Source organism: Melospiza georgiana, chromosome 2, assembly GCF_028018845.1.
Source record: "Melospiza georgiana isolate bMelGeo1 chromosome 2, bMelGeo1.pri, whole genome shotgun sequence".
Taxonomy (NCBI): Eukaryota; Metazoa; Chordata; class Aves; order Passeriformes; family Passerellidae; genus Melospiza; species Melospiza georgiana.
In genome coordinates, this window is record NC_080431.1 from 48,186,942 (window position 1) to 48,207,199 (window position 20,258).

Sequence of the window (20,258 nt, forward strand, 5' to 3'; positions counted from 1 at the left end):
TTGGGGTTTTGATATCATGCAAGTGTACAGAAAGATGTTTCTTCTCCTGTGAGTCATGGAAGGTTCAGTTTGAAATGGCTGCTCTAAACAGCAGATAGTAGAAGATGGTGTTAAGGTCACTTCAAGCTATAAATATCTTGAGCCTGATATTGAATAAATTGGCCACTGATGAGTTATAAGGTCTCTTGTGCCTTTTTGCAACATATTTTCAGGTCTACTAGAAAACTTGAATTTTGGGAGTGGGGAGGAAAGGACATGTGGTAGATTTGTTTGTCAAGGAGGACCACAACAAATGTGTGAAAAATGGGGTTGTTTGTTTTGGTTTTTAATGATGATAATTATTATTATTTTGACAGTCTTACCAAAATTATACTTACAGTATTTAATTGGAGGCATAATGAAGCTCTGATTTTTTGGAGTTACATAGCCAATTAAAAAAAAACCCATTATTTTTTCCTTTTTCCCATTTTTTTCCTAGCTATGATTTGTTCATTTAAAGGCTGTCTTCTCATTAAGAATCTGTAAATCAGTCATGTCTGATCTTCTAAAAAATTCATAACCAGATCCTCTCTCTGTCAAAATATCAAAACACTCTTACCTGAAGTGTGACTGTGGAGTAACTGATTTTTGCTGCCTGTTATTTCTTTATATGGTGACTAGATCACATGTTAGATTTGTAGGATATTATTTCAAATATTGCTCGAGTAAAAATCATTGATATAACCAACCCAGAAGTTATTTTTGGGGTTTCAAAGAGGTGTATACTTGGTAGAAGAGAAAAGATGGGAGCATATATACTAAATAGTTCTTCAATGTTTTTAATGTTTTTTTTTCTCAGTGGATAGATCATAGTGTATTCTACACCTCAACTCTTTTTTTTTTTTTTTTTTTTTTTTTTTTTTTTTTGTAACATGGCATTTTAGCTGAAAATGATTTGATGATTAGGAATGGCTGTGAATCCCTGTACTATGTGCTACTTCATGATTTCTTAATTGTTTCTCTTAAACTTCTTTTAAATACTCTAAGAAGCAGTGTCAGCAAAAAACAATAAAAAAATAATCCAATCCCATTTTAGTGGGCTGACAGTCATTAGCAGCACTGGTTGTGCTATTGTCTTACCCTTGTCACTATAATGTGTTCTTAGTACCTATCAATCACTACCTCTTCATAGTGTCCAAAATTTAATGTCAGGATAAAATCCCATGTAGTTGATACTGTAGTGTTGGTGATCATGCCTACCAATGATGTTTCTAGTTGACAAGATGACATACTGAAATTTCAGAGGTTTTCTACAAGGGAAGCTAGAACTGAAATAGATTTTTTTTCCTACTCTACCATCTCACTTTCTTTCTCTAGGCACAGTTTTGGACTTTATTCTTTTATAAAATGGTTTAATTTCTAGATAGTTCAAATCCTCTTGTTGATTAGCTCCCCAGGCCACAGCAATGCCTTTGATTTTCTCTTGCTTAGCTGCTGCTCCTTTTCTTGAGGTAAAAGCAATCTTTCAGTGCTTGAGGTTGTGCTTTTATTCAGTGACTGTTAATTAGCCATTAGTGACTACTTTATGATTCTAGAACTGCTCCTTCAGCCTATACTTCATACCTTTCAAGACCAGATGTGCCATCCAGTGCTTAAACGGGATTTTTATCATCATCTTAAGCTTGCATTGTTAACCATTGGTCTCATTTACTGCACAGATATCTAACCTTCCCCAGATTCTGCTTTGTTCTTGAAGTCCTTTTCTTTGGGTTTCTTCATCTTTCATCTGCTTTTGGAAGCTATTTGAAGAGGAGGGATTGTTGCCTGTCTTGCTACCTTTGGCTGCATGAGGTGGAGGAAACTAATTTTGCATAAAAGTAATCTACATAATACTGCAAAAGTTTTTAGTTATTTGGGGTTATTTGCTGACTTTTTTCCATTAACAAAAACTTAATATTGAGTCATAGAATAATAGAATGCTAGGGGGTTGGAATGGAAAATAAACCCCCAACCCCTCTGCCATGTGCAGGGACACTTACATCGTAAAGTAATATGTAACAAAATATAAATTTTATTAAAATATACCCAGTATGTGACTTGAGTCATTAATTTGCATACAGCATGTTAGGACTGTATTTATACCAGTTTTGTATGAACTACAACAAAAAAAATGAAGACTACAAAGGTCATATTAATCAAAAAAAAAAACCCAATCTGGATTAAAGGTAACTCCTCAGTTTTAGTTTAAACTAATTTCTTCAGGATGAAAACAATAATTTTGTTAGTAGTAATAGACATTTGTGACAAATATGAGTTCCAAGGTAGTCCTGTAATATATTGGCCTTCTCACAAACTATAAATAATCTTTCTTAGCCTGTGTTGTGCCTTTGATATGCAGGTGACAACTGAGCCATCTAGATCCCAGGTATACTCTGTCCATGCTTCTATATCAGGCTTCTTTTGCCATACTGTTGCACTGTATCAGTGTTGATATGGTCATTTTCTCAAATTAGATAAACACGTGCACTTTTTTATAAGTCTTTGTGAAGTTTAATTTTTTTTTATATATCTCAGATATACATGTATTAATATTTTATAGTTTGTGAAGTGTGTAGTATTTTATGAATATGCAGTACAGCATGTTTTAGGAAAACCTGAAACATTTTAGGTAGTCTTTGCAATATATATTTTAACTTCTGCTAATAAGACCACAGATTTCTGTTATTATATGGAATAGTTTCATTTGCCCTCTTGCAAATTGTTTTTGAGATTTGGACCTGCAACAAGTGTCAGATTTACACACCTCTAAAGTGTTGTTTGCTAAAAGTCTATCTCTACTTTACATCTTAGCAACACCTTCATGTCCTAGTGGTCACAGCTCAAATAGCTCACTGATAAAGAGGGCTGTGAGTCTTCAGTTTACATAGTAAAAGTACCAGCTTCATATTTTCCTTTCAGCTCCATCCTAACTTGAAAAGTAACTGGAATTCAGTAAACATTTTGACTAAGTAGTGAGTGATACTTAGCATTTTGAAATTTATGTTAATAAAATCTGTCCACTGAATATTCTCTAGACTACAAAATTATACTCATCGTGAGATACTTTACTTGCTTTTGTGAAGCCAAATCAAACTATCACACACTACTCTTCCAAAGGTAAATATCCAGTGAAAGGGGATCTTTATGTAAATGCCGCTTGTCTGCATACTATTAACATTCAGATACATACTTCCTCATGCTGTTCAGATTCTTAGTAGAAGCACACCAATCAATTATTTTGATCTTATCAGAATGTAAAGAATTGTATAGCTGAGATAATAGCAGCTAAATTTTTTGCAATATAATTGAGAACTCCATCATTGTGGCATCTTCATTGTGTCTTACTTTGAATGCTATTTAAGTAACAAGCCACTATTATCAGTGGTTATTTACAAAGATTGCCCTTTTCTTGCATAAAAGCAGTGAAGTAATGCCAAAATGGAATATCTGATTTCCAATATAGCATATTAGTTTGTTCTCAGTTGTGTCATTCAGTTTCATTTTTATCATCATGATCTAGTTTTAAATAAGTTTTAGTTCATTTAAACAGTTATGACCTTATTTGCAGTCAATTTTGCAGCATTTATTTTTGCAGAGGTTTTATATTGTTTATCTCGTTTTGGAAAAAAACAAAACAAAACACATTCCTGTCTCACAAACTTGCTAAGAGCATTTTAGGCTTTGGTTCTTCAAATATTTACTGCTTTATTATTGTCTGCTAAGTTGAGCAATATGAATATTTTCATTAGTTCTGTAGTGTTCTGCAAAACAAAAGGATACCATGGATGCCAGTACTGATAGTTTAAAAAATAAAAGTAGTAAATGTAATTAGGTAATTAAAGTTCAGGTTCCAACAGATAAAATGCTTGCCTTTAAAATAAATTAAAAATCCCCAAAGCTATTTATATTAGTAGGTATCCTCAAAGACCCTACTCTACCTGCTTAGCTCAAGTTTGTAAGGCCTCCATTTTATTAATTTGTTCTCACTAGGGTAAGAGATTCAATACTCCTCAAGAGTACTCCTTTCCTCTGAGGGGAGTGAAGGACTGCAAAAGTCATTGAAATGACATCATTAGTTTCTAACATATGTTGGCAATTTGTTTTTTCAAAATTTCTACTGGGATAATATCCTGAAAAAATACAGATTTTTGGACAATAGTATGTATATTACTAGCTTTTGGGGATTTAGGAGTATGTTTCATTCAACTAAATTAGTAAATTTAGTTGTAACGGGGATATAAGATCTGACAATGATATATAAGAAGAAGTCCTAATATCCTACAAGCATTTGGTGTAAGTTATTTTCTCCAGGTAGTTTCCCCTTTCAGAATTTCAAGTGCTCCACTCAAGTTGGTTCCTCCCTGGTGCTGGTAACTTTTTCCTCTTGTTCCCTGATTGCCTCCACTTATCCTCAAATTGGGCCCTCTTCACCAAGAGGATTCCTGAGGTCACTTTCTGTTATTTGAATTCATTCTTAAGAATCACTTTTATTAGGAAGCCAGTGGGAAATAACTCTTTTCCATAACTGTGAGGAGTGTAAGCTCTTCCTCTTATGTTAAATTACAGTGGCAGAAGCAGAAAGAACTCTGAGACCTTTCAGAGTTGCTTACTCAGTATTTACTCATGTTAATATTTACTGGACAGTTGGTAGAGTAGATCTAATTTTTGCATAATGTCTGTTTACAAAAAGAAAAAAGAACAAAAAGAAAGTCATACATATGAGGAAGGGGATGTGAGACGTTGGCCACAAATCCACCAGAAAGGAGTTATCACTTGATACTTCCCTAAGTATGGAGGTTATTTTTCAGCTACAATTGCATTGTTTTGACAGTAAAGTATAAATCTGGGTAAATTAGCAAGAACATCCAGATGTTCCCTCAAGAATAATTGGCACATACATGCTTGAAAAAGGTTCCAGAGAATGATAAAATACAGGTATGTTTAATAAAAAAAAAATCTAAGAGACTCAATGTGATACGTCTGATGTAAAACATCTGCAGAAGCCACAGCAAAAGATGAGATACAGCAAAACCTTATCTGTTCACAGAATTTGATGTTTTTAGTGCAAAAAAATTGAACTGATCTGAATGTATATTAATCTAATGAACAACTAATAGTCACAGCTTGTGCTCTAACAAGATGTCAAAGGTGTTAAGTCTTCTGGAACATGAAGGTTCATGCACTTATTTGCAGCCCATGGGCTCAGAATGCAGCAACTGCTGTTAGTTTGTACTATGTAGAAGCTCTAAAAGAGCAAGTTGTTTAGAAGAAACAATTATTTTGCTTCTGAAAATTTTGCTTAGAAGTGGAATCTTTGGAGATAGCAGCTGAAAAGCATTTGTGAAACTGAGGTTTACACAAAGCCCAAGGGAAAATAAATAACAGCTGTATTTGGAAGACAGAAAAATAATTAGAACAAACAGAACTGTTGAAAAAAATTAAGGGTCAATAAAGAAATGTCTGTAGATTAATATTCTCATAAGGCTTGCCATTTATGTTATAGCGGGAGAATTTCTCAACAAATGTGAAAACAATGCTGCAAACTTAAAATGGCATTACCATGAAAAACAATTACAATCTCTGGAGACATCTTTGAGATTAAGAGCTCTAACAGCTCTAATGTTTGTACAGATAGTAGGTTTTGATTTAAGTAGGCATTTCCTAATCCAAATACTGCCTCACATCTCCTCTGTAAGGAAGTAGACATCAGAGTCCTCTAGAGTCTCACTCCTGCTATATGATGCTTTTATTCTTTCTGTTTTTTTTCTGTATCATAAAAAGTTTCTTTTCTCAAGTTGCAGAGGAAGGGAGGAATAAATATCTTTACCAAAGCGTTGGAGGATATGCTTTATTTTTACTTTCCTCAGTTCAAGGTTGTAAAAGAGCCAAGAACCTGCTCTGTAATTGTTGGAAAGCTAGCTGATGGGAAGGTCATGTCTCTGACTCTTCCTTCAAACTGAGTCTGCTGCTGCTTCTATTACTATGTTGTTTGCTTATCTTCACTCAGCAATACCTCAGTGGTTGTACAGAAGTACAGCCTTGTTACTGCATACCAAAATATTCTTGCTCTGAAGCTTGCTGACAAAAGTGACTTGATTTCTCTGGCAGCTTCTCCCTCTTGAAGACTACTAAAATCAAATACAAAGTCTTTGAATCATTAACAGCTGGAGACCAAGAGACCATTCTAGAAATGTAATTATATATTTATCCTGTCCTTTGTATAAATGTTCGCTATTGGCTACTAGTGCACAAAGGATGCAGGGGTAGGTGGGCTGTTGGTCTGATTTTTCTGGGTATTCTTAGGCATTTTCACCTACCCAACCCAAGACCAAAGGGTCTTTCCCACCCAAAGCTGCTCAGAAATTTTCCTTAGAGTAAGCTCAGTCATTCAGTCCAGTCTGAACTTTATCACTCCACCCATGAAAAAAATATTTAACCTGAAAATTTTCTTGAGCCCCTTATCTCTGTAGCACAACTTTCAGTATGAGCAATCAATGTGTATATTTTCTAATTGATTGCCTGTTTATAAATTTAAATGGAAACAATACTGGTCTCAATAAGCTTCTTCAGAGGCACACAGTAACCAAGAAATAAGATGTTCACACATACCTACAGAGGTGTATTATGTCCAGCTCCATATATTCTTTTAAGAAGCTATGTTCAATAATAATGCTCCTATATTTGTTCTTCCTGCTTTCTAAATGAAATTGTAATAGATTCATCTTAATAATAGATGTTTGTATTTTTTTTCCTCCTGAGAAACAAAACTAGTGAAAATACCTGTTTTTTGGCTAATCTGGAAAGCAGATTGGTTGTATTCTTGTCAGTCATTGGAGTTGTCATGTGTAAGCAAAATGGGAAACTCCTTAATAGTAAAACATGTTGACTGACTTCTTCATCTGTAATCAATAGAATCAACAGTTCTTCCTATTAGCTGTCCTTTCAAATCATAGCTGTAGATAATACAGGTGCATAAGTCTGATCTGTTTTGGTTATAAGTGGTTAGATAAAACTAAAAGAAACTTAACATTGTTCTCAATTTAGCAGCTTTTTTCCCCACTGAAAGGCACAGCATCCATAGCAAATAGGAAAGGGCTATGAAAAGATTGAGACTTTTAAATGGCTGTTAAAAACATTAGCAGGAAATGCAATATAAAATGCATTTCTAGACTATCCTGTATTGTTGAGTTGGTGAAAGAGTAGGTGTGTATGCAGAATTCAGTGGACTTAGTGAAAAGGTAACCTCTTTGTAATCAGTTTGTGCTCATTGCCTACTGTCCTCTCTGGGCATCTCTAAGATGAGTGATGTAGTCCCCTTTACACCCCACACCGTTCCCCACAGGTGTTTATATATATAAAGATCCCTCTGAGCCCCCTCCTTTCAGGCTGAGCAGCCCTAGCTCTCTCAGTGTGTTCTCATATGAGAGATGCTCTAACCTCTTTAGCATATTTGTGGCCCTTGACTTTGCTTGGATATGTCTGTCTCCCTTGTACAGGGGTGCCAGAGTTGGGCTCTGCACTGCAGATGTGTCTCACCAGTGCTGAGAAGAGGGGAAGATGCCCTCTTGTGACCTGCTGGCAATGCTTTTCTTTGGTCATCTTTGCCACAGAGCCACAATACCTATGATCAGTATGTTGTCCACCAGAGTCCTCAATTATTTTTTTTAAAGATGCTTTCCAGCTAGTTAGCCCCTCAGCAGTGCTCCTGGATGAGTTTCACCTCATCACATGCAGGTCTTTTGTTGGAGTTCCTTAGGATGCTTATGTGTCGAGCTGTTCAAGGTTCTTCTGAATGGGTCAGCCATTATTTTGAATTTTGCACAATATGCAAACTTGATCAGACTGCACTCTATTCCATCATTCACGTCATGAACAAAGATATAATAAATATTATCCCCAGTATCAAGTCCTGGAGTACACAATTTCAAAGGCTTAGCTTTCTGTTAATTCTTTTATAAGTCCAGTTTACCTAGATGTCTTTCAGAAACACTTGCTTTGAGAGTCATTCTACTGTATCTGGCACCAATATAAATAAAACTGGATAATCTCTGTGGAAAACTCAGTGTGAGTTTACAGTGTTTTTTTTCTGTTGTCATAGAAAGAAGGGACTTACAGACTCACAATGAACATCAGAAATGTTTTATTAACATTTTTATTAAAATGTTCAATATTAAGATGATTTCACTCTCAGTCCTGTTATTTAAATGAGAAATTGTAATCCAGCTGAGATGCAAGAATTGGTACCTTACACCACTGAACTATTTTTGTATGTCGTAAAGAGCCACCTCTTACCACAACTTACCTTTTGGTTTGTCATATGAGCAATCTCAAATTAAATTTGTGTTAAGTATCAACCTTAATTACAACAGCTGATTTGAAAGGGACAGCTGTCTTTCAGACTTTATGAAGAGTGGAGTTCATTTTGAATTTAACTTGTTTTAACCTCTCTGGAGCTTGGAGCTCTCTTTGTTATTATGATTAGAGTCAAAATGTATCTATTTCTAAATCATAAAAGCACTTTAGGACAGCTCAACAATGGGCCAGTTTATCAAGAGCAAACAAGATGGCATGAAACCCACTCTTCTCAGCTCAATTTGTGGAATAGGTGCATCAGTCATTAGGAGAAATCATACTTTTTTAGATTATACTTGCCAAGGGCTCTGAAGCACTATCAAAGGCTTTCTACTTTGTGTTGGGCATAAGTAAGAAATTTAACTCTTCTGATACTGTACTACAGTGTTGATTTGAAATGTGAGGTATGTGTGTGCATGTGTTTTGCTTTTGGAAGGGCTGTTATGTGTCCTTCGCCTGAAGTCACTGCAAATAATGATACTTTTTTTTCTTAAGTTTCATTTAATACTTCTAAATGTAAAAGGAGCTGTCCTTTCAGCCAGTCCATTCAAGGCACACTTGGCACCTGTTTCTGCTTTTAACTGTACACTGGAAATTTTCTTTTTCTTACTGTATTGTAACAAGGTTCTTCCAAAATTGTATCAGTGTCAAAGGAACCCCTGTGTTCTGGGTCATGGCTGTAGTTTGTGCACTGTTATTGAAAGTCAGACTGATAGCCATGTATTCCTTAAGTCACCTGTCAATGAAGATTACCTGGTTGCTGCTATGGCTTTACCAGAAAAAATTTAAAGCCTTATAAAAAGTTACCAGAAAAAATTTAAAGCCTTATAAAAAGTTCAAGTTGAAGTCTACATATCCCATGCATTTTCTTGACAAAGTTGCTCTTATCATCCACCCACAGATCCTTTATAAAATTGTATCTGAATTTCATTGGAATGAAGGCTCAGAGTTTAGGTAGTCATTTTTAAATGACAACCGAAATGTTTCAATGTTACATTGAAACATTAAGTTTGCTTTATATGTTTATGTTTACAATGTAAAAGCCTTCAAAAAGTCTTCTACCCTGATCATATACATGGCTGAAAAATCTAGAAATTGTTCACATCAGCACTATGAATACTGCACAGAATCTGGCTGCCTTACACACTGAGGATGAAAAGATGGACCCCATATCCAAAACATTAGAGCCCACTGCTGCACTGATGGCTTCAATTATTTTTCTCCCTGGGATCTGCTGTTCTGCTTCCTGGAGCCTAAAGGCATGCATTCAAAATAATGCATGCCTAAAGCTTTCTTCTTGTGATTTTGTACAGAGAATGTTACTTCAAATTTAGATGAAGGCCTTTAGTCAGCTGAGCAATGCTTTGTAGCCTGCATTAATCAAAATCAGTCCTTAACTTGTAAAAGCAAATATATAGGACTTCTCATGATGTCTTTAAAGTAAAGGTATAACAATAATAAAATTAAGAGATATAACTTTCTTATTTCCTTCCTTGTGCAAATAGTCTGGAAACATCTTAGCTGTCACTGTCCCAAGCCTGGCAATCATTTGCCTCTGAAATTTTTGTATGTAAAGCCACAAGACAGGAGGGAGCTAAACCTTGAAGTAGGCTGTGAAGGGCTTGCATTTTAGTCAGTCAAAAACTGGGTGAAGTATGTCTAACTTGAATTATGTCCTGAACAGAAGAGAAAGGAAAAAACCAGTGTGTATTCTAGCAAACAAGAGTAAAAAATCATCAATTCTGGTATTTGCTGAATTGAGAGGATTTAATTCTTAAGATGAGGAAAACAAATCCAATACCCTCAGCGCTCCAAGTTTGTTGTTGGTATAAACGAAGGTTTGAGTGCTGCCAGTAAGTTATGTCAAAGATGAAACGAAGATAATTAAACTCAGCTAACCAGCTGACTTCAGGAGTGGCCCTTGAAGTGTTTTGCATCCTTTTCCTTCTGTAGCAGGTATGGAATCTGTAAGGTCTCTTTTTAATGTAAGTATTTTTCCAAGTTGTGTGGTTTTACTTTCACACGAAACTTAGTGTTTAGCTTTAGGAGCTGGTCCTTTTCATTACCTGCAGTATAACAAAAAGCTGCACATAGTTGCAATGCCATAAATAAAGACAGGTGGAAGATGATAGTCAAGATTCCTGTAGCTAAATCTCATAAGTGTACAGCTTGAGTAAGCAACATCAACAGTAACCATGCTAAAGAATCCATGGTTTGCTTTTCTGAAACTTCTTGGTATTTTCCTTTGTGAGAAGAGTAGCTGAATAAAGCTTTGATTTTGTGAAAAAGGAAACAGGCATGTTATTATGTTTTCTCCTGGTAAAATGAACTTTTGGAGTCCTGGTGTTCTGTGGTTTATTTTATATTGGACAGGTTCAGGGAACTGTAAAAATAAAGCATTTTTCATACAAAATAAGATTGTTACAACACTCTTTTTTTAAAACCACATTGCTAATGGTATTTGTGATTCTATCATGTCAGTGGACTACTGCTTCTGGGATTATGGTATATATAATTTGTTCTTTATAAGTACATGAAATGCAGGTGTCACTACTAACTGCAGTATCTGTTGATATCATTATAAGACATTATAGGTGCACATGTAAAGCTAATGATACTCACTGCACTAGAAGAGCAGGGTCTTTAATATTCTTAACATTTTTAAAGATGTAATTATGAAATTAGGTAGTTTATATCTGACTTGGCACTGAAATGTCAAGGGCAAGACTCACCGGCTACTTTGGAAAGTTTACTTCTCCTTTAGATGGTATTTAAAAGACAGTTGTATGAGTTTTAATTAGGTATGATATTAAAAAGTGTTTAAATCTTCTATTCTGCAATTGAGGGAAAAGAGATCATTTAAATCATAAAAGGGTATCTTTCTCAAAGGAATTACTGTGGACTATGTAACTATCTGCAAGCCAACCAGAATTCCTAGTTCTGTGGTGTCAAAAGATTGATGCACTTGACTAATTAGGAAGCTGGTTGGGACTGGTGCCAGTCATCTGCAGCAGCTTGTGAAAGCCGATTTAAAGGCCCCTTAGGAAGTGTTAATATCGAGCAGTATTTGTGACTCTTGTACTGGCATGGTAGCAACATTGTATACGGCTTTCCCAAGGTAATTTAAAAGATTTCTCACATAGTGCATGGTATACTCTCATTTCTTAATCTTCCCATCATAGGCACTTGGACAACATTATTAATAGTGTGGGTACTGATAGTTACCTGCATAGCTTAGCAGCATTTGTCACAGTCAGCTGCTTATATAGGTATCAGAAACTAGAATTTGGAGCCTACTGAAGTTACACAAGTTTGCAAACCATGTTTCTACATGTTTTGGGTACAGAGATTGTTAAGTATGTGCTTTTATTTGCAGTGGTTAGCTTGTTTCAATACATCCATGTATACAGAGCAAGTATTAAATGAGTTTTTTTCATTCAAGTTTCAGTCTTATACAATTTATTCTTCTAATACTGTTTTGCATGTCAATGGAAGCACAAATCTATAATCCACTTTGTGACTACCAGAATATTTCAGATAAGTGTGAAAAACAGATAGTGCATGTAAATGTTACAGATTTACTCCAAGAAGTTGTGGGTTTGCAATATTTCTGTTGCATTATTTTAAATCTTCTTTTTTTAAAAAAATATTTGATTAGCCTTTTATAGTAATCAGGGTTTTTTATACTGAAAATTGTTAAGTTTTTGAAGTTACTGTGAAATCTGTAGTAGTCTTGGACAGACTTAAGAGGAAACAGATGACATGCTAAAATATAATTGAAATTTTTCTTCTGTTATTCCTATTTCCTAAAATAAAACTTATTAACTCTTTTCCATAGACATGAACGGTATCATTTTGGTGACTGTGATACTATTCAGTATTGTTTGAATTGCCATTACCTAAAATGCTTATAAGCTTTCCTCCAGCATTTATGTTTTTCACGTTTCTAAATGTAACTAATGTCTTGGCTCAAAATTTCTTCAGGCATGTTGGTTTGAAACTATTCACTGACTATATTCATTCTAGACATCAGTATTTTATAGACTTGCGTGACATCAGATGGAGAAAGTTAAACAAGTAACAAAAAACCCCCTACCAAACCAACAAGAAAAAAAGACACCACAAAAAACCAACCCCAAACCAAAACGAAAACAAAAAACAAAACCAAAACAAAACAAAATCCAAACTTGAACAAAAAAATAAGAAGCCAAAGACGTAGTCTGAGTGATTTTTTATAAGGTGTATTCCAAGCCCTACTAATATGTGTGATAGTCCATTAGTCATAAGAGAGCAAACTCCAGTGTAATAAATAAAGCATGTTATAGCAAACACAAAGAAAAATAGAGAACATTCTATATTTCAGTCTTCATGTTTATTCTATACCTGCCATAAATATAAATGTTAGGCAAAATTATTATTTATTTGCTAATTTTCACTTATTTGGTTTTGTATGTAGCACTTTTGTCTAAGGTTGAAAACTAGTCTGGTAGTGCAGAGTATAGAGAAAGGAGAAGAACTAAGGGTTACTGTTTCCTGGATAAAAAGCTGGCTGGATGGCTGAGCCCAGAGAGTGGTGGTGAGTAGAGTTAGATCCAGCTGATGGCTGGCCATGAGTAGCCCTCCACAGGGCTCAGTGTTAGGCCCTGTCCTGTTTAGTATTTTTCAGTAATCTGGATGAGGGAACTGTGTGGCCCCTCAGTCAGTTTGCAGATGACACCAAGCTGGGTGACAACTGTTGAATTGCTGGAGGACAGAAAGGCTCTGCAGGAGGATCTGAACAAACTGGATCAGTGGACTGAGGCCAGCTGTATGAGGTTCAACAAAGCCAACTGGTGGGTCCTGAATGTGGGTCACAGCAATCCCCTGCAGGCTGGTGGTAGAGTGGCTGCAAAGCTGCCCTGTGGAAAAGGCCCTGGGGGTGTTGATTGACAGCAGCTGGAAGTGAGCCAGTATGTGCTCAGGTGGCCAATAAGGCCACTGGCACCCTGGTTTGTGTCAGCAGTAGTGTGGCCAGCAGGACCAGGCCAGTGATGGTCCCCCTGTACTCAGCATCTTGTTATATGCAGCAGGTGGTTTAGATCCTGATTTGCATATTCACTGTTAGTGAAAACTGCTGACTCTATCCAAGAGTTGTGTTGACCTAAGGGAGTTTTGCCCAGTGGGGTATGAGATTTCTATCATGGAAATCTTTATTCCTCCATGGAGATTTTTTTGTTGTATAGTTAATCCCTGGGCTCTGTTCTTTGTCCTCCCATGCATACATACAATGGGGTAACAAGGTTAAAAAATAGAACATTTTCTGATGTGTTTATTAACGGAAGTAAAAGGAGAGTGTTTAATACTTGCATTTGGTTACCATCTCAGAGTAACATTCATAATTCTTTTGGGGGTAATTCTGCACCTCTGTGTATTATTAGGGATTATAAGCATATAATTTGATGAGTAGAATTTTCCTGAACTCCATCAATTATTTATTATTGGCCAGAGGTTATTAAATGTGAACGGAAAATGGCTTTTGATTAAAGCTACCTATGGATATCACTATATCCTATCCAGTCCAATACTGTTCACTCTGCTCCCTGCTGAGAAACAATTTTAACTTTTTATCACAATAACTGAATGGTCTTTTGTCAAATGTAACAAATCATATAAAGGACAGCTCTCGAAAGCTGACATGAGACTGATTATTTGCAGTTGTAGAAGGGTACTAAAATGAAAATATGAGTTAAATGACATTTTGCTTAAAACTATGCTTGACTCTCCATATAGAGAAAGAGGAAGGTGAAATAAGTGGAATAGAATTTGGTCTAGTTCAGTCACTAGAAAACCAAATCTGTTGTAGTTAATTGCAAGAGAGCAATTCATAAATATTAAAGTACTGGTCGAAATTTGAAATGATTTATTTTAATAATAATACTGGTATCCATTATTATTGGTTTTTGTTGATGTTATTCTTTATGCTTTGATATTGCTATTGTAACCAAGAGGGTTCTTTCTTTTTCCTTTGCAGAAGGTGAGGAGACTGGAGTGATGGATAGCCTGTTGGAGGCCTTGCAGTCAGGTGCAGCTTTTCGAGACCGAAGGAAAAGGACACCAAGGTCCAGAGGTGAATATTCTATTTTAGATTTTATTTTCCAGAGAAAGTTAAAAGCATTATGGCTTCAGTGCTCTAGAATTTAGATAGTGTCAGATTTAATTCGTTAGTACAATGAATTTTCAGGGATGTTCAGACTATTGCTTATGTCAATAAGACTGGGAATTAATATGCTGAACTTATTATAGCCAGATCATTATGACAAGACTTTTCAATACAGCCAAATGTACTTTAGCTTTTTAGGTTTAATAGTTGTATGGGGGAAATGACAGTTATCTTGCTCCATAAGTGAGTCTGAGTCTGGTATATAACTGTCATTTATTCCAAGAAATACCTAACTCGTAATTGTTAAATTCCTAAACTTCTGCTTTGTCATGTTGTAATACTCTGGTAGCTTTCAAACAGGTGTTTCATTTCCATTGTTTCTTTGCTTTTGCAGACACACCACAAAATCTCAGTCCAACCACACAGCGGCCTGTGCTGAAAGCTTGTAACCATGGTAATGAGCCACATTCATGAATTGCATGCACTTCTTAGCTTAGCTTATGTAGTTGATCTGTGCTTTCAAGACTGCTGTGATTATTTTTTTCAGTTTTGTGCTTTAGTGGAGTACTAAACCATATTGGAATTTGCTTTTTAAGAATTATCTGAATATTACAACCTGAAACTATACTTACTGATTCCTCTGCAAAGCTCTTCTATCTTTTGTGGGATTTTTATTTATTTAAATTCTGATTATGTTTTTAAATTGTAGTACTTTTAAAATCCTTAAGAATCATTATGCAAGTTTTTTAGGGTTCATGGAATTGTAATAGAAAGCAGAGATTGTGTAGTGTTTCAAGTGTTAGTTACTAAGTGCCTATTATACTGAATCTGAGAACTTTTGGCATTCATTCTGTGTTTCTTTGTCTTGGTTTTCTTGGTGCTATAGCTGGAATGGTTTAAGCTATTGTTTATCAGTATTAATTCAAAAGGAGTGTTGACTCAATGAGGATATAGTAAATGTTTATTTGTAAACTGCTAAACTATCTCACTGTGATCAGTAGGACTTGTTCTTGCAAGTTTCAGTGCAGGTGTGGGTGCCTGTTAGCTTTGTTAGATAATCTACAGAACATTGCTATATTGGCTGTGTTTTAATTAAGCTTGAGGAGTCCAGAGTGACTCAGTTGCTCATGACTAGTGTGCTCAGGAAAAAGTTTATATCTGTAGTCCTTCTGTTGAAGAGAAAGTTGAATAATGGGAGGAAAAACATCTTCTTTCTTAGTTTTTAAAGCAGATTGCACTATTCTTCTAATATTTATATGCACTGCAGGTTCTATGAAGCAGATGTCATAAAATTGATTATATTAATTTTACCTCATATGTAAGTGTTTATTTCTCTAAGTAAGTGTAGCAAAAAAAAATCCCAAACCTCTTCAATTTGGTAAATAAAAACAAAATTGAAGAAAATAGAGCTGAAAGGACAGTTTGTCGATAATTACAGAAATTGGATCAAAGAGAAATCAAGTATATTTGACAGGTTCTTGTCTAGCACATAACATATTGATATTTAATTAATGACTATAGAGCACATCTGAATTTACCCTGTAAGTGGTTCTGCTTGTAAGAGCATTCATATTGGGTACTGCTCGTATTGGATATTGCTCTTACTGTTCTTATCAGCACATTCCATCTAGGTAGCTGTCTGTAGACAGATTTGTAACTTCCAGTTTTCAAACTTAACTGCCTTTGGTCAAACACTATGGCCATGTTTCAGATTAAAAAACAAAACAACAAAAAAAACCACTCACACTCACCAAAATTTTTATGCTGAAAAATCTTAGTCTAAACTATGGATGAATTTGTACATCAGATGGATATAATTTGGTGCTAAAGTCTGAAGTTCAGATATCTAATTTGGAGAGAAGAATAAAAGTAAACTCTTGGATCTTTTGTTGTTTTTACCAAAGTCAGTTTTTCCATAGAGCATTTTGAGAAAGTCTCATTCTAAGACATTTTAAAATGAATTCAATGTTTCTTTTACTTGTCTTTTTGGTTGAGAAACAGGCTAGTACAGATCCGAGCTTGATTTTAAGGAATGAGCATGTTTTTGATTTGTTGACACTTGTCACAATGTCTATGTGTTACATCTTACTATCTTGAGCCAAGTAGAGTACCAAACCTGGCGTAGATTATGATGAGTTCAGAGCCTTTTCTTTCCTTTTTAGTAAAAGTATATGGTCATTTAAGTTACTTACTGTCTAGAATGGATGCTAGACTCTGAATGTCAAAGTCAATTTTGGATAATAATAATATTAATAACGTTAAAAAAGTTAATGTGGTCAGACAAGATAGGAATTATAATGATAAAGTTTCTTTAATTTTCTGAGTTCAACAATGTATGTCAGTATTGTTCTCTGTATCATTTTTTTCTTGCACTTTATATCTGATGCTCAATAACTTGTTCTTTCTATCTATATGTGTATAGTAAGTGATAAATGCTCTATACAATGGTCTATTATGTATATACCATACAAGCAAGAAGGCCATGACTTCAGAAAAACTGGGATATGTTATTGGACAGGAGTATTGGCTTGGTTGTTCCTAATTTGCTACTTTTTTTCCCAGCCCAAAACTTCAAATGGATGCCAAATTTTATATCACAGGAAAAAAAACCCTGTCTTACTGTAAAGCTAAAATATGTGGAGATTGCTGAAATTCCTTAACTAGCAATTCAAGCACTTTCCATGTTTGCTTCTGTACTGGTTTTGGCTGTTTGGGTTGGCTGGTTACTGTTTATTCTGCTGAGACTGACAGATTAATTTATAGTAGATATATTCTATTAATTCACACTGCAGATTCATACCTAGGATTCATCATACAGTCAAAAAGAATTACTAGCCATGACTTGAAATGGCTGTCCTGAATCCTTTAGAGTGGAGTAATCTCTGTTGGGCAGGTGCCATCAAGTTCTAACTAATCTCTTCTGTTTCAAAACACAACCAACCAAACCAAATTAAAAAAAGTCTAGTTTCATCTTTCTGATTAAAGATATTTCTCTTAAAAAAGTGGAAACCAAATCAGATCCAAGCATAAATGGTGTTATAACCCCAAGCTGGCAATTAAGTGCCTCACAGCCACACACTCTGTCTTCCCTGGTGGGATGGAAATAGGTAAAGCTCATGGGCTGAGAAAAGAACAGTGTAATAATTGAAATAGGGTAATGATACGAGTACTACTACTACTACTAAAAATAATAATAATGAGGAGGAGTAAAAAGTAGAGGGAGGGAGAGGAATGAAACACAAAAGAAACAAGTGATACACAGTGCAATTGCTCACCACTGTGGGCTAATGCTGAGCCAGTCTCTTCCTAGCAATCAACATCTCCTGACCAACTTCCTCAGTTTGCATGCTGAGCCTGATGCCACGTGGAATGGAGAGTCCCTTTGGCCAGTTCAGGCCAGCTGACCCAGCTGTGCTCCCCCCAGTTTATTGTGCCTCTGCCCACTGAGCAGGGCACTTGCAGAGCACGTGAACATCCCAGAGCATGGGATCCTGAAAATTCTTGACTTAGGCACTGCTGAGCAACAACTAAAACATTGGTGTGTTACCAACATTCTTCATAGATTCGGTTCAAAACAGAGCCCTGTACCAGCTACTAGGAAGGGAATTAAGTCTATCCCACACAAACACAAGACTGGAAACTGGTTCCATGTCTCATGAGGCATGACAAGGGGGAGAAATATAGCCTGAATGCACACTTTCTCCATAGCTGTCGTATAAATGGAAGCAGGAAGGAAATTTTTCCAACCACTGCCAGTGTCACCCTCAGTACAATGCTACACAAGGTATCAAACTAGCATTTGCTTTTCAGGCTTAGCCAAACCCTGTGAAACAAAATAATACAGAGGAGCCAGCCAACACTGCTCATGTCTAGAACTGGGAACTGGAATTGTTTCCTTTAACTAAATAGACTACTTAAGGAAAAAAAGAGCAATAATAAATCTAGTGAAATGCTGGGTAATGTGTGGGCTGTTTATCTCTTTGTGATCTGTTGAGCTCCCCTGAAACCTCTGGTAGTGTTCAGCTTGTACTTCTAGTTAAAAAAGACTGCTTGTTCTCATGCTACATTCCATGCTAGCCAAATGTGTGTTATTTTATTTTCAATCCTACTGCTTTCTTCTGTTTTTGAACAGATTGCCTCTTTCTAACCTGATATGTGTTTAAAAAAACGTGTTTAAAAAAAGATTGGATGTGGCACTTGGTGCTATGGTTTAGTTGAGGTGTTAGGGCATGGGTTGGACTCAATGATCTTGAAAGGCTCTTCCAACTTTGTGCTTCTGTGATATGTAGGTTTTGTCAAGTTTAAATCTGCTCTAATTGTGTGACCAGAATTACCAGTTGTATTTTTAATGCTTGTGACAAGGCCTATCAAGTCACAATATTTCCTGTGGAGAAAAATTCCTGCTGCATAACTAACAGAAGTTATATACATTAAGAATTGCCAAGTCTTGGAAGTGGTTTAATGCCTTAAGAATGCAAGTATGATACACTAGATTTTAGTGGATATAGATACGATTGGTATATTTCATTCCCATTCATAATGGTTTTTATTTTTGTGTTACCTACTGAATTACATCTATGTGCAAAACTATGTGTTAATGTTACAGTTTGCTTTAACTGCAAAGGACCACGGACTGCAGTAAGTATTGTGGTACGTGCTTTTGCTGTAATTCCAATTCAGAGCACTGTTTGACACAAGCAAAGTGTTGGTATAGTTTTAGTGGTGTGCTTAGGATTCAATAGCATCTAACAGAGGAGCTCTTTTATTTTATTTAGGAAGCAGAAGAAAGCACGTAATTTTCAGCAATCAGGATGTTGCACATTAGAAGATCATTTCAAGCAGCTAATAGCTGTGGCTGATCTGAGTCTTTCAGTTGTTTACAACAAGAGTCAAGGCATATTTGCAGCTTGTATGTTTACTTCAAGCTACTAAAGTCCAGATACATGGAGCAGCATATCCAAGGCAGGGCAGAGCCCACTGCAGCACAGAAAGCTGCATTATTCACTAAGTTTTTGGTCAGATTTTGCAGCCTGCATCAAGTTCTCTGCTGCTATGGCTACGCATTTATTTGCTGTAGCATTAGCCAAGCTAATGCTACCTGAATTGCATGAATACAAATTTGAGATGCAGCTTTGATTGCATGTAAACACATACCTCAAATGCAGCAGAAAGAATTTATCTTTACAAGTTGATCATATTAAAAATGTTGTGAGTAAAGAAAAGCTATAATAAAATGCAAGCAAAAAATACAGATTGCTTTTTGAGACTGCAGAGCTTGAAAGAAATCTTTCTGTCACAATCAGTAATTGCATTGTGGACAACATTTCTAAAGGTGACAAAAAGGTCTTGTTTCTATATTGAGATCAAACTTCCATTGTAAGACATTGTAATTATTACAGCTTTTTGTTCAGTAAATCTATACACAATAGAATAATTTTCATGTCACATCTAGTCTGAAGCATTTTAAAGACTTCTGTTAAATAAAACCCTTATATAGTAAAGTCATTCTCTCCCAATTAAGCATAGGGAAACCCTTTTTTCATGTGTTCGGTTCTTTTCATCTCATATTTATAATAGAACTGTCATCTGATAGTCATATTAATGTCTCTGCTACCTTATTTTTGACAAGCAAAGCTGACAGTGAGCTCAAGCTCATCTTAGTTCTTGAAACTGTGTGACCACATAGAGGTCATTTTTATTTCATCATTGTATTTGACAGCAAGCTATGATTGGCATTTCAACCTAATTT

General features: G+C 35.6%; 1 protein-coding gene across 1 annotated transcript in view; it reads left to right on the forward strand.

Annotated features, from left to right (window-relative positions):
• The window catches only part of DIAPH3 (diaphanous related formin 3), a 202,475-nt gene that overhangs the window by 132,081 nt on the left and 50,136 nt on the right, over positions 1–20,258 (forward strand). The window contains exons 25-26 of the mRNA XM_058045211.1: positions 14,381–14,476; positions 14,904–14,963. Coding sequence (XP_057901194.1) covers positions 14,381–14,476; positions 14,904–14,963 — 156 coding nt within the window. The remainder of the gene's footprint in view (positions 1–14,380; positions 14,477–14,903; positions 14,964–20,258) is intronic.